Raw genomic sequence first — 16,476 nt, 5'->3', positions numbered from 1 at the left:
AGTGCCTTTACATCCATCATCCAGAAATTTTGTACGTTTGCAATAGTCGGGAAATCTATAAAAATTCCTGTGTCTGTGCTTTGGGTTAGGCCGGACTTTCAGGGTCCTCACGGGTAAATATTTGAATAGTCATTTATCTAGACGATATTATTCTGTTAGGTCAATCAGTAACGGAAGTCCTAATGGCCAGGGCACTGTGATTTTTCTCTGTTATTTGTTTTGAATTTAAAAAAGTCAATGATGACACCAAAACAGAAAATAGAATTTCTAGGGTTGATAGTAGACACAAGAGATTTAACTCTGTTCTTTTGTACCACAGGGAACAAAGGGTGGACAAAATAGAAAATATGTGCATGATGGGTCACAACAGTAAAACAGTGACCGTTATGGATTTGTCAAAGTTGATTGGCATCCTAACACCGTCTATTCCAGCAGTATTACCTGCTCAAATACAGATACAGATTTTAAAGTTAAAAGTGTGCCATAACTATCTAGGAGTAATTCATTTGAATCAAAGGGCAAAATAGGAATTAATCTGATGGATAAACAATTCACAGATTTGCAATGCCGGGTACATTGGGTACATCCAGGCATAGTCACAGGTCCTAATTCGTACAGATGCCTCAAAACACGGTTGGGGAGAATATTGCCAGGGGAAATCAACAGGCGGTCTTCCGACAGAATTAGAACAACAGCATCACATAAATGTGCTAAAATTAAACGCACTAAAGCTTGCCCTTTTGATGTTCAACAAAAACAAACGGTAAAATCGATATATTTTCAGATGGACAATACTACAGCTCTATCTTCTCTGTTAGAAAAAAAGAGGTGCCCACAGTCGACAGCTTCTTGATCTGAGCAAGGACATATGGACTTACCTCTTACACAATGGGATCACGATAACTGCGGAATATCTTCCCAGCAGTCAGAATGTGGAAGCCGATTGGGAGTCTTCAAATGCAAACGACTCTTCGGTGTGGAAATTCTCTACCTCAATTTTTAGAGCAGTTTGTCAGATGAGGGGATTCCCGGAGGTAGATCATTTTGCGTCTTGATTGTCTCATCAGATTCCACTGTATGTGGCCTGGAAACCAGACCCTTACAGCATAGTAACAGATGCATTTCAACAGAAATGGACTGTTGCTCTGATTCCAAGAGTACCGAGGAAGTTAGAACAGGAAAAAATGGAAAGGATGATTATAGTAACACCTGCGTAGCAACCTTAAGTTTAGTATCCGGGTCTAATGAGGTTATCAATAGAATTACCACTTCTTCTGCCTCACCAGATGTCCATTCTGAGAAACTCATTAGGGGAGATTCATCTATTAGTCAAGGGAAATTCCCTGAAACTAGTGGCGCGGACTATCTCAGGGATAAGTCATCAGCATTAAGAGACGACCGGGAACTGTATCAAATAACAACTCGTCCTGACGTAAGGTGTGCTGAGAAGAAAATTAATCCATTTTGTTGCCATGTGAACAAGGCCTTAGATAACTTAACTTCTCCGTTTGACGAAGGCATAAAATATAGGACCATAGGATGTCATCGTTCAGCCATATGAGCTTATCATAAACTGGTTTATGGTAAAACGAATTATCAGCATCCTAAAGTTTTCTCTATGGTTAATGGAGTTTTTAATTTCAGACCACCGCCACTTAGGTATATGTTCATTTGGGATGTACAGGAGGTGCTAACATTCATTAAGGAAAAGTGAGATTTGGGATCAGATTTGAGGAACAACAACTCATTTACAAATAAGTTATGTTGTTAGCATTGACTTCGGATTCGCGTGTCTCAGCAATTCATTACTTAGATATCCGTTTCATGACAAAGTCGAGTAGCGATGATACTTTTAGTTTCCACAAACTTAACGAGAGTTGGAGACAAGGCAAAGCACCACCAGTTCTTTTTTTAATACGTGTTCTGAAGAGAAAGAACTTTGTGTGGCTCAAAATTTAAACGAATACTTAGTCCGTACCAAACATTGGCGCGACAGTGGTAAAACTTAATTATTACTTGGTTGTATTAATCCTCATAACGAAGTAAAGAGTTGCACTCTCTCCAGGTGGTTGAAGAAAACCCGTAGGGAAGCAGGAATTGATGTTTCTATTTTCAAGGGACATTCCACACGTTCGGCATCTTCGTTGAAAGGAAGCATGTCAGGAATTTCAGTGGATGATATTTTAGTTAGGGGGGACTTGGCCTAACAAGTCAACTTGGCAGAAATTTTATTATAAAACAATTGTTTCAGCGGATAAAGAGTACCAGTCAGGTGTTTTTAAGTAAACACTTTGAACAGAGGACGGGAGACCGGAACCAGTCCTTACAACCCAATTATTGATCAAGCGGCATCACGTGACACGAAAACGGGGAATGCATAAAATTAAAACAAAAAATGCTGAAAATTGCATATCGCATCTGTGTAATTTTCAGACTGGTCAGTCATATAAAATAAATATAAAAATATATATATTCTTTACTAAATTTTCCATGTTTGTTAAAATTAAAGAAAAAAAACGTTAAGTTTGAATAACGACATGGGTAGTATGGCTTAATAAAAAGATTTTTTAATTGAAGAAGCTGTCAAATTATCCAACTTTAAGCTCAAAATTTCCCCATAATTTTAATCAAGAATGTTGCGGATATTTTAAAAACTTTAGTTCGAATTGCACTCACACAAAATATCATATCTGGAGAACCAATTGAGCTAGAAACCTTGTTAAGCCCTCGTTAGATCTTTATTGCTCTGCCCTAAAATTGTACGTAGAACGTGTAGATCACCCGATAAAAATGACCTAGAAAATAATAGGTTGCGCATAAATGCTAATTGGGCTTCGCTTCGCTCCACAAATAAAAACATCCTCTTCTACGAAAGCTGTAGTAGATTGCTTGACAACTTGGTGTGTACAACCATAACAAACTCCGATTTCACTTTCGCAAAAAATGTTTGGTCACGTGACGTAATCTTTTATTTTGGGCGTCTGTTCAGCCAGTTTGTGTCAGAAAAATGGCGACTGTATATTGAATTTCTCATTCTTACCGTCTCTAAATCCACCAGAATCAAGCGCTGGTAGTTATTGACAATTATTAATACCAGCTAATCCTATACTCTAACCTCTACACAACGTTACTGAAGAATGATTTTATAGTTACAGACAAGTTACCAAGAGCTGTGTATATATATTAACGTAAACAGTCAAAGTGCGAATATCATAAAAGTGAATATCAAGTCCTCAAAATGAGCTCCAAAGATGATGAATATGATTACCTCTTTAAAGGTAACTTGCTTTGATTATGAAAAAATAGTTATTATTTCCTGAATTTATGAATTTTTCAGAAATGCAAAATACAAAGGACATTAAAATTAACTTTCTTATTATCTTCACTTTGGTTGCTTTGTTTACCTAAATCTGTTGTCTTTATTTTCTGGCCCTGCGCTTACATGTCTGCTGTTCTTAACACAAAACCAGATAAATGGATAAGCATATTTCACATGGCTAGCCTCACAAATATCGAGGGATTATGTACCCTGTCTATTACTTTCATGGCTTCGATGGGGAGTCCTGGAGTGTTCGATGCTTATTTTGGGCTATGCGGACCCAATTATGGTCCATTTGGTCTGCCATTATCATTATCATAAATAAGTAGTAGCAGAATATATTTTTACCAACAATTTACAGTATAGACCTTTTTGCATGTTTACATTTTTCCCTTTTGTCTTTAACAATTGCATGACAGGCAAATAGATGTGGGCGCTAGGTGAAGCAAGGTCCTTTTCAGCCTGTTTCTTTGCACAAATGTATCATTACGACGTTATATGAGTATATGTCAATCAAAAATTTATCATCTACACTAGATAATAGTTTTAAGCCTCAACAATGTTTCCGTAGAAATAAAAAACCTTTGTTCAGCAAGCTCCTGCATCTTTGTGCCTGCCACGCAGTTGTCCTTTCACAGGGACTATCATACTTTTACCTCTTAGCTATCAATTTTTATATATTAAAATAAATTTGCATTGCTAGACCTTATATAAAAACATAGCTGATAGCTAAGAGGTAAAAGTATGATAGTCCCTGTGAAAGGAGAACAACGCTAGGTTACAGGGACAAACAGAAACAAAATAGAATTCAATTCAATTCCATTTATTTTGTCAGTTAAGAAAATGTATGTAAAAATTACAAGTGCTAGATTTTAATAGTTACTACAATTATCATGGCAGGAGACCAATACTTTAGCAGAAGCTAATAAGAATGTAGAGGTCACGCAAAGATAAAAAAAGGAGGGAACTGTATTTTCTATGAAAAGTAGATCATGGTGTCATTAAATTATTAATTAAACAGAAAGAAGATGGGAGGGAATCAAGTAGAAAGTTTTTTGGTACCACCAAAGTTTTGTATGCTGTAAAAAATGAAAAATAAAAAAATAAAATAAAGAGAGACAAAAACATCACGTCACATACGACAAATACAGCACAAGAAACATCACAGAGCGATTTGAAACATCACAGAGCGATTTGTCACACATTACCTATGTAATGTGTGACAAACCTTGTACCTATATATTGCAAGAATGTGTTTTTAGAGGCACAATATAAGGCATCAAGGAATACTTTTTTTTTTTGCGTGTCAGGATGACAAACATGTGCAACTTATTTATCGTTACCTAATTAGGCCAACAAAAAAGAGTTCACTCTAACCCTTGGGTAAAACTGAGGTGAATGGATTTTTCTTCCTTCCTTTCTATAATAATATATGTAAGTGTGAGATATTTATGCCTTACTGTAGTATTGCAGAAAAGACATTACAGTTCGATTTTGATTTTCAATTTTTAGACAAAATATAATTAAGTGAAAGACACATATTTTCATTATTCCAATAATTAAAACAACTTTTCATATTGATTTTATCCTGAACCAACTGTGTATAATATATATACGTTATAAAATTTTGTTCTTGATTTCTGGGAAGAATAATACATTTTTAAGCACTTTTATGCTTTGAGCCATATTATAAATGCAGAATAAGTTGATTGGGCCAGTAAATGTTACCATAACCCGGGGATAACCGAAGCCATGTGAGGAAAATTGGGGAGATTGCATACTGTGTGGGCTGTTCAGGCCATTTCTTAAATAAAACTATGCCAGAGCTACAAAAAGCACCTGTTAAAAAAATTACGAGTGCTATGGTGTGTGAAAAATCGCACTCGTAAGCAAAATTTACAAGTGCGATGAGAATATCTGCAAGTGTGATTCACACTTAACTTTTTTTTTGTTTACCACAACGTTATATGTTATTTAAGCTGTATAGAAATGAGGTTTAAGTCTTTCAAGAAATATATGATTAAAAGAAATATAAAAGGAAAATTTTGAGTTGTGCACTCTCATTGTGTATGAATAAAACAATTTTTTTTCAATATTTATTTTTGAAGAGCATAAAGATGAATATTCACGTCATACTCTTCTTGTGTACGAACAATTATATTTGTGGGCCACCAAGGTGTTTTCTTCAGCCACCTGGTGGTGAAAATATAAAAATACATTTCAATTATTGCACAACATCTTTCTTTCTGCTATTCAAAAAAATGTGAAATTGCTTTAACTTTTTATTGCTTGCTAATGTTATGAGCTCTCTCTGAAACACAATGCTGGAGATCATTTTTCTTTTGTGTTGAATGTAATTCTAATCTATTTATATCTTTGCAATCACATTGAGCACATTGGAATGATTTTCTTCTGGTAATAGAGCAATATAGCAGGTATCATTTTTAGGTTTAATTGGCATGTATTTCACAACCTAGTGCCCAGGACTTAATTTTTAATTCCTGTTGAAAATATTGATAAATGTTAAAATAAATAGATAACAAGAAGCCCTGGGGGCTCTAAGAATTTCCGCGCGCACCAAAATATTTGATGAAAACCTGCTAATTCGTTGTGTTATTGTGCCAAACATTCGAAGGGGTTTGGTGCATGAACCTCTGAAGATAAAGCCCATCAGTGACATTATATCTTACAACAAACGCAAACAAAACGAAACGTGTCATAATAAACTCACATTTTAAAAGAAATTGCTAGCAAAAAATACAGCCTATCATTCATGGTTGAAAGTCTTGCGATTGAAACGTTTATGGTCTTAAACGGCATTAGTTGACAAAAAATCAAAATTTTGATGTGACCATCGTTTTCAGCATAATTCTTTTATTAACTGTGTCAATTTTTGTCGAAAATAAAGCAGTTTTAATTTTTGGATAAATTTTGGCCTGAAATGACATTTAGGTGGCAAAAACCAAAACTTTTGTACCATCATCATTTTCAGCATACTTTATTTGTTAACTGTGCCAGATTTAGCCGATAATGAAGTGGTTTTAATTTTTGGACCAATTTTGGCCTAAAATGGCATTTAGGTGACAAAAATCAAAATTTTGATGTCACCATTATGTTCAGCATACTTTTTTTGTTAACTTTGCCAAATTTTGTTGAAAATGAAGTAGTTTTAATTTTTGGACCAATTTTGGCCTAAAATGACATTTAGATAAGAAGAAATCAAAATTTTGATGTCACCATCATGTTCAGCATACTTTTTTTGTTAATTGTGCCAAAATTTGTCAAAAATAAAGTAGTTTTAATTTTTGGACCAATTTTGGCCTAAAATGACATTTAGGTAACAGGAAATCAAAATTTTGATGTCACTATCATGTTCAGCATACTTTATTTGTTAACTGTTCCAAATTTTGTTGAAAATAAAGTAGTTCTAATTTTTGGACCAATTTTGGCCTAAAATGACATTTAGGTGACAAAAATCAAAATTATTATGTCACCATTATGTTCAACATACTATTTTTGTTAACTGTGCCAAATTTTGTCGAAAACAAATACCAATTTTGGCCTGAAGCGTCAATACTAGACTTCCCAGTAGTTAAGGAGCTTGGGTACGAAGTTTACATCTGTGACGGACCAACCTGAAATCCCAGGGTCAATTTTTTCTCAAAAAATGCTCCGAAAGAAAAAACGACGGTTTTAAAGAATTTCCTACGCCTTCGGGCGCGGAAATTCAAATAGTATAGATGATAATTTTCTTTTTTTATGTTCGCTACCTTCAAGCAACAGGAGGCCACAGAGAATATCAAAAATAAATATAAAATACAATTAATTAGACACACGCAACTATCTCCTTTTTTAATTGCCGCCATTCATTTTATCATGCACACTGTGATTGCTGAGATATAAATAGATAACAAAATTCTATAAACATTAGAAAAGATTGTTCCATACATCGCTGTTACAGACAACCTGTGAAAAGTATTATGTTGTTTATTTTTATCACCATGGGCTAACGGCTATAACAGAAAATGACTATTTGCAAGACACTTTATCATACATAAAAAACAGAATTTTTACTTTAGGTTTAATAGCCCTTTTCATCATTCTGTAATATTTTAGAAAAAGAAAAAATTTACGAGTGCGATAAAAAGCACTCGTAAATTTTTTTTACCAGTGTGCGGGCGAGTGCGCGTGCGATCGCACTCGTCTCAAGGAATGGCCTGGCTGTTGGATTTTGCACAGAGTTGTCTGGTAGACCCTAATTGGGTCTGCATATTTTAAAACGAGCATTTAATACTGTAAGTCTCTCCATCTAAGCCATGACCTCTCCTGAAAATAATAGACAGGGTATAATAGACATGTAAAATATATACATCTATCTATCTATCTGCAAAAACTAGCTACCTAGCCACAGCTTTATTTGTATTGTATACATGTATACATATTGTAATGCTATTTTATTGTTTCCTATACCTATATAATAATATTATAAACTGAAAGTATCCAGTTGCAACATTGCCATTTTAAGTTTTCAGTCTGTATTAACCCTATTCGGTCTGCCCCCCCCCCCCCCCCCACCTGCCGGGTTTTTTTATTAACTCCTCAACGCTATGCTACATGGCTATTATACTTATTGAGTTTCAATATTAATCTATCAGCCCCTGCGTGCCAAATTTTTAGGTCCCATGCCTTCAGAGGCTTTGATACAGGCTATTACTCGAAATTACCCCTAAAAATCTCTATGAAACCCTTATAATAGGGAAAATATAATAACTCTTGTTAGGATTATCCTTAGATCTTGAAACTTACGACACAACTTTGTTTCATCAAGGAGAATCATTTTCCATGTTTCAGACACATGATTAATTTGATTCCCCGATTTTTGCGGATTTTACCCGATTTTTGGGCTATTTTTGGCAACTTTTCATGCGATCTATGTGAAAACCGGAATATATGTTAAACAACTTTTATGTTGCTATTAGAAACAGAATGTAAAAATTTGCTCTGGAACTAAAGTTATTGCATTTTAAGCAGATGGTGTCATTTAAACAAATTTGATAAATTGTGATCCACTGATTGTGTGGCATACATGCTGCAATGTTCTAAACAAACTTTTGTATATTTTTTTCTTTTCTTTTGTCAAAAGAACCTTTCTCATAATACACATCACCAATATTGTCATTGTCAGCTAGCTATGCAAAAACCTGGTGCAATGTCAACCATATTTTTTCAGATATTTTTATTGAGTTTTTTTTATTTCATAACTCAGCATTTGCATTAAATTTATGTGAAATCCCACAGTTACATTATGTTTCAATAAACCCAGGATACTCGATTAAATAACATGGTAACTATTTAAGACAAATAAATCAATGTTGGAAAGTATAACTTATAGGTACAGTCTTCATAATTCAGGCATTTGATGACATATTTTTCAAGTATACGAGCTCGCGCCTACAATAGTTTGCTGCAGTATATATAACAAAAAAACATTAAAAACAGTTTGTAAATTGTGGTTAAATTAAATCATGCTAAAAATATTAGATTTATTCACTTAAATACTGTTTTTTCTGTGTTAAACTTCAATATTTATTGATGCATTTAAACTATTTTTTTTTCATTTTATTAAGAACAAGACATTATGTAAAGTGAGAATGCCATAAATATTATGTTGCTATAAAATTTGTAGAAGCATAAACTACTGACCAAAAGTAGTAAGTCCAAAAACTATGTGGTAAAAATTTTGCCTACTTGAGTTACAAAACTGCGGCAGTGTTCTAGTAAGTGCAAAAATTGGGGACGCACTTTTTTGAAGATGTTTAAAATGCTGAATTGCAAGGTCTTGTATAAGCACTTAATAAGCAACTAAGGTTTAGCAAACAATCAAAGTTGCTTAATTTTCCATTAACAACAATATATTTGATGCCGTTCTGGTAATATTGATTTAAATATAACAAAGGGAATGAAGGGATGACATCAAATCATTAAAAATTTTTTTTAAACAAGCTGTTCTCTGAACGCTATCTAAAAAAATTTATCTCTAACTTTACATTGTTCTTTTCATCACCATATTTTGTTACAAGGTCATTAAAATATGGTCACACAGCAAATCATTATACTTGTTTCTTTATATATTCCTATGTTTCCTGACAAAAAGCAACAACTGTACAAAGGCACCAAATGCTAGCGTGAAGCCATACTGATCTGTTTAGTGCAACGGATGTGGTATTAATTCAATTTTCAGTGTTTTATCACATTGTCAAAAGTTTATTTCCCTATCATAAAGTTTTATTTTTAATATTATTAATACCTCTATTTGAGTCAAAATGGCTGCCAAGTCTTTGCTTTGTGCTGTTTAAGACTTTAGTTTTGTGATTTTGCAAATCAATGGATAGTTGTAATAAATGTTACATGATTTCCACGATTATTGTTTTTATTCTATCACTAGTTTACAACTATACATCAAATAGTAAGTAAGCATTTTGGCCTTCATTAACATTGAAGTCGAAATCAAGACATTTCGTAAGATTTCAGGTAGGCTTGCAATGGTTCAATACTTTTATGCTTGTAGCATAAAAATAAATAGTAACAAAATTCCTTTACTTAAAATGGAAAAAAATTATTTAAACATGAAATTTCATCTGAAAAACGTGCAAGTATTTTGCAAATAAGGTGTAAAAAATATTTAGTTCCAGGAGTTAATTTGCCATGTTTTTTATTATAACATAGAGTCATAGTGATTTGTCCCCCTTCCAGGGTCAAAATCATAAATTGTGACAATTTTATAGTTAATTTTCTTTTCCATAAAATAACTGTCAAGATGTATTATTTTTATCAAACTTGTAAAACAAGCAACTGAATGATTGAAAAACTACAAACAATATAAAATAATTGCTTGTATAAAGAACTAATTATAATCAGAGCATTACCAGTTGACAGCTCATAAATTAATTCCAGATAAGTAACATGTGCTGGTAATGTAAAATATAACACCTGTTTGAAAAATACTCTACTAGTAACAGTATTTTTTCTTCACTTTAGAACAATTTTGTTTTGATAATTGCTTTTTAAATATTTGTTTTTCTTGCCACCTTGACAGCCGGTTCGACCTTCTTCTTCATTAACAAATTCAAACTATCTCCAGTTAGATATTCTGTGTATAAATAGGAATCAATTTTGTTTTAGTTGTCTTAATTGGAGACTCTGGTGTGGGTAAATCGAATCTACTGTCAAGATTTACTCGGAATGAATTTAATTTGGAAAGTAAATCTACAATAGGAGTGGAATTTGCTACAAGAAGTATTCAAGTTGGTGGCAAAGTAATAAAAGCACAAATCTGGGATACTGGTATGATTTTTTTCTTACAAAGTATTTAACCATAATTCACAAACGAATGGAAGTGTTAATTATTAAAAAGTCCCCCCCAAAAATAATTCACTCTTTTATGGGATATATGGCAGTTATTTAGTGTTGGATCAAAATCAGCAATTTAACAGGGTGCCAAACCCACAAAAAAAGAAGAAAAAAATAGAAAAAATGCTAGGTGTAAATGAAATAGTGCCTTTGAAAATGGGTGTGGCAAACCACCTGCTTGAGATTTTTTGTTTTGTAATTTCAAAATAATCCAAAATCAGCTACCAGAAGTTTTTAAGGCTCCTTTGAACCATTCTAGTGATTATGAAGAAAGTGTTCTAGGTAAGGCATTTTGGCACATTGGGAACTTTAGCAGCTACACATTTTACATCAGTGAAATATTATTATTAGCAAAAAAGGAAGGAACCATTATTTTGGGCTATACTGTTGTTAGGGCATTTAACAATTTTCCTAACCAAGTATGATAGAGAATGTTTTTAAAATATATAGCCGGAGGATCTGGCGTCACATGCCAAGGTAAGCCACAAGTAAAAGTGTTACCCAGCATTTCAAAACGTGGTGCCGCAATAAATAAGAACCGTAAATTGTGCAACACATTCAGGTGGAGCACTCTAGCACAGGTATACATACGTCAGTGAAAGTTCAAAAATGAATGCTACTCCGGGCAGCCTGCTTAATACAGGTAAACAATGTCACGCATTCATGTAGGTACAATACCTGTTTCCAAAAAAAACTATCGCAACTTCGGTTAAACAGAAACCAGATGAGCTAAGAAGCAGGCTAAGTATCCGTAGAATTAAAGATGTTATCCAGATAAGAAGATTAAATTGGCTGGGGCACTTGGAAAGAATGGAGGAGGATAATTGGGTAAGAAAGTGTAGAGACTTGATAGTTCCTGGGGGAAAGGCCAGAGGCAGACCGAGAAAGACTTGCAGGAGGTTACAAGGACAGACTTGATACAGTGGAAGTTGAGTTTAGATCTAACACAGTCTAGTTCAGATTGGAAGAGGGTCATTAATATACCCCGTCCAACCCATGCTAGCATGGAAAACAGACGTTAAGCCGAGAATGATGATGATGATGATGACGACAGGAAACAGTCCGTTGTTAACACTGGATTGAGCGCTAACACTGGACTGAGCGGTTAGTACAGGTAAACAGTGTCGCAGAAATGAGTATAGACGTAACACAATTTTTAAAAAACTTTATTGAGACTTCGGTTAAAAAAAATTCAGGAAACCACCCGCTGTTATCTTGTTCAGTTAATATTCGGCGTTTCAGTTCAGCTTTGTTGCGGTAGTGATGATTGACGTTTTGCTTAATTGACAATCACATTTGTGCTACATTCGCCATTTTCAAAATTTCCCAGGGTGAAAACAAACCTAGTTCGTAGGGATAGAATGCTAAAAAATGTGGAAATGGAAGAATAATTGACTAACGAAAGGTAACCACAATAAAAATCTGTCTGGAAATGATGCTTAGCTATCTAGATTTTGCTCCAAAAAATTATCTGTGCTCAAACTTCCTCACATTGTTCTTAAAACTCCAAAATGTGTCTAGCTCTGCACTCTCTTCACCTAAAATACTGAACAGTAATATTAGTAGCTGTCTAACAGCATTTATTTAGCATAAGAATTAAGAATTGTGTTGCAACCGAACACAGTGCATTTGACTACTTTTACTTGTTATCCAGAGGTAGCTAAAGGAGCTAGGTCTTTAACAACTTTAACATAAAAATAAGTAATATTGGCTAATATAAAAACCTGTTATGCAAACTGAATAGAAATAACTAAAGGTAGCTAGCTAGGTGGCTGTAGAATGATCCTTAAAAATCTTCGTTCTTAGCCAAAAATCCTAAAAATGGTGCGTTTAAGATTTGTACGTGGCTAAAAAACGTGACAATATATTTATCTTAACACGTACACACATATAGAAAACAAACATTACAAAATGAAAAGGTTTTAGAAGAAAAAAAGGTCAAACAGACCTAGAACCTTCACTGACCACGACAACTTTTAAAACCAAAATGGCCTTTGACATCATATTCCTTCGTTGACATCGCTAGGCCGCGAAAGTTTTTCAAAAAATCAGGCGTTTTGATTGGTATACTACGTGCAAGCGGTCAAAACAAAGTAATAAAACTGTCCTATTTGCTTTCTGTGGCTCCCGAGCAAAGTTGGCGATTGAGATCACAGGGGTAGGTATTATTAAAAATGGCGTTTTTAAGTAATGCATTCATTTTAATCACTTAATTTATTTTTTTAATTAAGGTTAGTGAATTAAAATAATTCAATTATTTAAGGAAATAAATTAATTTCCTGAATATATTTTAATCAAAAATCAGATTTTCGATTAAACAACCCCCCTGGTCTTTAAATTCGCGGAAAGATCAAAGGGATGTCGGTAGCCATTTTGCGTGACAGACGGACAGACGTATACGGGTATTATAATATAGATACGTAAGGTTGTATTGTATTTTCAAACAGTTATTTATTTTTTTCAGTAACCTTGAACTCACGTAACAAAATTTTTCAATATAAGTTTAACTTTGAGAGAGTTTATGACACAAATTTTAAACTCGTGAAATGTACACATTATAGTTTTAATAAAAAAGCAATCTGTTGAATGTCACTTAATCTTTGATAAAAATACGGTATAGTAATATCCACAAAGTAATATTATAACGGTTTCATCATTTTAGCTGGCCAGGAAAGATATAGAGCTATCACTAGTGCGTAAGTACATTTTTTATTTAATGTAAAATTTCGTATATTTTTCCCACAAAAACAAAATGAATTAACTAATATAGTGTGTTCTAAAGTGCACAGTGCCCATCAAAGTTTTGTGATATTTTTATTGTAGTTACTACAGGGGAGCTGTTGGTGCTCTGTTAGTTTACGATATAGCAAAACATATTACATACGAAAATGTAGAAAGATGGTTAAAAGAACTGCGGGACCATGCGGATGCAAATATAGTTATAATGTTAGTTGGTAATAAATCGGATTTGAGACATCTCCGTGCAGTTCCAACAGAAGAAGCAAAAGTTTTCGCAGGTAAAGCTTCTAGAATGGAATTATTTGCCTTTGCAAGTTTATTATCTGTGCACTTTTTTTTCAATACACGTCTCACCATCTTAACAAAATCAAGTTTTCGCGAAAAATGATAATAGGCATCATGCAAAAATAAATTGTTAAATATCAAAACTCTTGAACAATTTTAATTTCGGACAAATAGCTAGTTGGAAATTTAAGCTTTTAAATTTCTTGTAGATACAATTTTGTTATATTAGAGATAGGCAAGATAAGATGAAGTATATTTTTAGTGTCTATTTGGTAAAAATTATTTATAGAAAACCATGGACAGATATTGGTTAAAGTTTTTTAAATGAGGAACTTTTGCTATTAGAGGATAGATCTTTTCTGTCAGAGCCATTTAAAGGCTTGATTGGAACTAAGTGACATTATATGTTCATTAGAGTGATGACTTTCTTTTAAATGAGGAACTTTTGCTATTAGAGGATAGATCTTTTCTGTCAGAGCCATTTAAAGGCTTGATTGGAACTAAGTGACATTATATGTTCATTAGAGTGATGACTTTCTTTTAAATGAGGAACTTTTGCTAATAGAGGATAGATCTTTTCTGTCAGAGCCATTTAAAGGCTTGATTGGAACTAAGTGACATTATATGTTCATTAGAGTGATGACTTTCTTTTAAATGAGGAACTTTTGCTAATAGAGGATAGATCTTTTCTGTCAGAGCCATTTAAAGGCTTGATGGGAAATAAGTGACATTATATGTTCATTAGAGTGATGACTCTCTTTTAAATGAGGAACTTTTGCTAATAGAGGATAGATCTTTTCTGTCAGAGCCATTTAAAGGCTTGATGGGAAATAAGTGACATTATATGTTCATTAGAGTGATGACTTTCTTTTAAATGAGGAACTTTTGCTAATAGAGGATAGATCTTTTCTGTCAGAGCCATTTAAAGGCTTGATGGGAAATAAGTGACTTTATATGTTCATTAGAGTGACGACTTTCTTTCATATAAATAACTTGATGATTGGGCAATGAAACGTCATAAACTTCATTTTATCCGATCGGAAATTATAGGTGCTAAAAACGACGGAAATAGCCCAAAAACCGTCCTAAGGAAAAAGGGCTATTACGGCCGGGTTTTTTTTGCACGTATATGAATGAGCAAGATAAAACACAAGTGTCAGGTTTGTCAAAAAATAGAATTTGCATTTACCTGGAGTATGTAATTGTAACAAAAAATTTCATTTACTGTATGTATTTTTGTATTTTGTAATTCGTGACATTATTTTATGAATTTTATTTGTAGGCTTTCTGATGTGATTGATATTTTTATTTCTATTCTAGAAAGAAACGAACTATCATTCATAGAAACTTCTGCGTTAGACTCCACAAATGTCGAAGTAGCATTCAGAAACATTTTAGAAGGTTTTAAAATTTGTATTTTTCTCAACCGTTCTTAATCTTATACTTCGTCCATCCAGTAACTTTTGTTTTTATGCACTTACGTTTTTTGGCAGTGTTCATTAAGACTGAGTTAATATTTCAAATGAAAATTAGTTACAAAATTTATTTTCACGACTGTTCTAGAAAATTGTAAAGGTGCTAAATTTACTTCCAGTGAGAAGCTAAATAACAACGCAACTAAAAAAACAGAACAAAAGCATAACCAAACTTAGTAAATTTGACGCTACCTATAAGGGTCAATTAAATTTTTTTTCCATCACCCCCCATGTAGGGAGGAAAAGCGTGTTTTTAAATTTGCTTTTAACATTTCACTGTTTATTTAGAAATATACCACATTGTGTCGCAGAAGCAAATAAGAGATGCATCAAGTCCAACTGGCAACCAGCCTAGTCATGATGCGCAGACTATCCAAGTAGCACCAACTAATGAACCGGACAGCCGAAGAAACAAGTGTTGCCAGTAGTCTCCCCCCTCTCTCTCTTTATTAAATCACTACTCATAATGTAAAATGCATCGAATTTAAAGTAATATTTTTGATTATGTTAAACACACAATATAAATTTATTTGTGCCTAAGTTTTGCAGTTTCTTGATTTTTCTGTGGCAGTTAATAAATTTGTGTTGATTTTAAATATTTTATAATACGTGTTGAATACCGAGTGAAATTATACCCTCAATTTTTTTTACTTTTGCACAAATGTTGTTGATAGCTGTTTAGTGAAATGAGTGTTCAGTGTGAGATTTTTTAAAGAAAACTTTCAGGAAGTTAAAATGATGTAGAAATTACTACTTAGGTATTGACTTTGTATTATTAGAAAGAGTTGTAGATTGTATTGGGCTTTTTTTCTTTATATGTTTGAATTATGTTAAATAAAGTGTTTCTAAATGAACTGGTCCAATTCTACGTCCCATCAAACAAACTGCTATTTAATTGCACTTCTACTTCGAAGTCAGTCAGCACACACAGGAAAATGTTTGGACCAGTTCGAACATTTTTCAAAAGATCGTGTTTTAGTTGATTTTGTGACAGATTTTGTATCGTTTTTGCCAGTGTTAAGTGTTGTGCGGAGTCATTATGGTAGATTTCTGTTTATGTTTGTCTTGTTGTGCCAAACATTCAATATAGTCAGCCCTGTGCAAACAAAGTCGTAAACGAAACATATTTTATTGTCTACAGTGTAAGATGTTTATTGGCAGTAAAATCAATTGTTTTAATGTAATCTTTTGCTAAAAACAGCAGTGTTAACCCTTGATTCGTTAATGCCAAAATAAGTATGCTTTAAT

General features: G+C 33.4%; 1 protein-coding gene across 1 annotated transcript; it reads left to right on the top strand.

Moving 5' to 3' along the window:
* Positions 1 to 2,952: 2,952 nt before the first annotated feature.
* Positions 2,953 to 16,412, top strand: LOC130656394 (ras-related protein Rab-11B-like). The gene is made up of 6 exons (XM_057459242.1): positions 2,953 to 3,278; positions 10,502 to 10,663; positions 13,392 to 13,425; positions 13,553 to 13,746; positions 15,074 to 15,154; positions 15,517 to 16,412. Exons 1-6 carry the CDS (start codon positions 3,239 to 3,241, stop codon positions 15,654 to 15,656), a joined length of 651 nt encoding a protein of 216 aa, XP_057315225.1. The 5' UTR covers positions 2,953 to 3,238; the 3' UTR covers positions 15,657 to 16,412.
* Positions 16,413 to 16,476: the final 64 nt, after the last annotated feature.

This window comes from Hydractinia symbiolongicarpus, chromosome 9 (genome assembly GCF_029227915.1).
Source record: "Hydractinia symbiolongicarpus strain clone_291-10 chromosome 9, HSymV2.1, whole genome shotgun sequence".
Classification (NCBI taxonomy): Eukaryota; Metazoa; Cnidaria; class Hydrozoa; order Anthoathecata; family Hydractiniidae; genus Hydractinia; species Hydractinia symbiolongicarpus.
The sequence above is the reverse complement of the archived record's forward strand: the minus strand, read 5'-3'. Positions and strand labels throughout refer to the sequence as shown.

What these genes read in the sequence shown, in the direction of transcription:
- LOC130656394 (XM_057459242.1), top strand. Translation starts at nt 3,239, where the DNA reads ATGAGCTCCAAAGATGATGAATATGATTACCTCTTTAAAG. An exon ending in AGCACAAATCTGGGATACTG is followed by an intron (nt 10,664 to 13,391) that starts GTATGATTTTTT and finishes TCATCATTTTAG; the next exon opens with CTGGCCAGGAAAGATATAGA. An exon ending in ATTCAGAAACATTTTAGAAG is followed by an intron (nt 15,155 to 15,516) that starts GTTTTAAAATTT and finishes CTGTTTATTTAG; the next exon opens with AAATATACCACATTGTGTCG.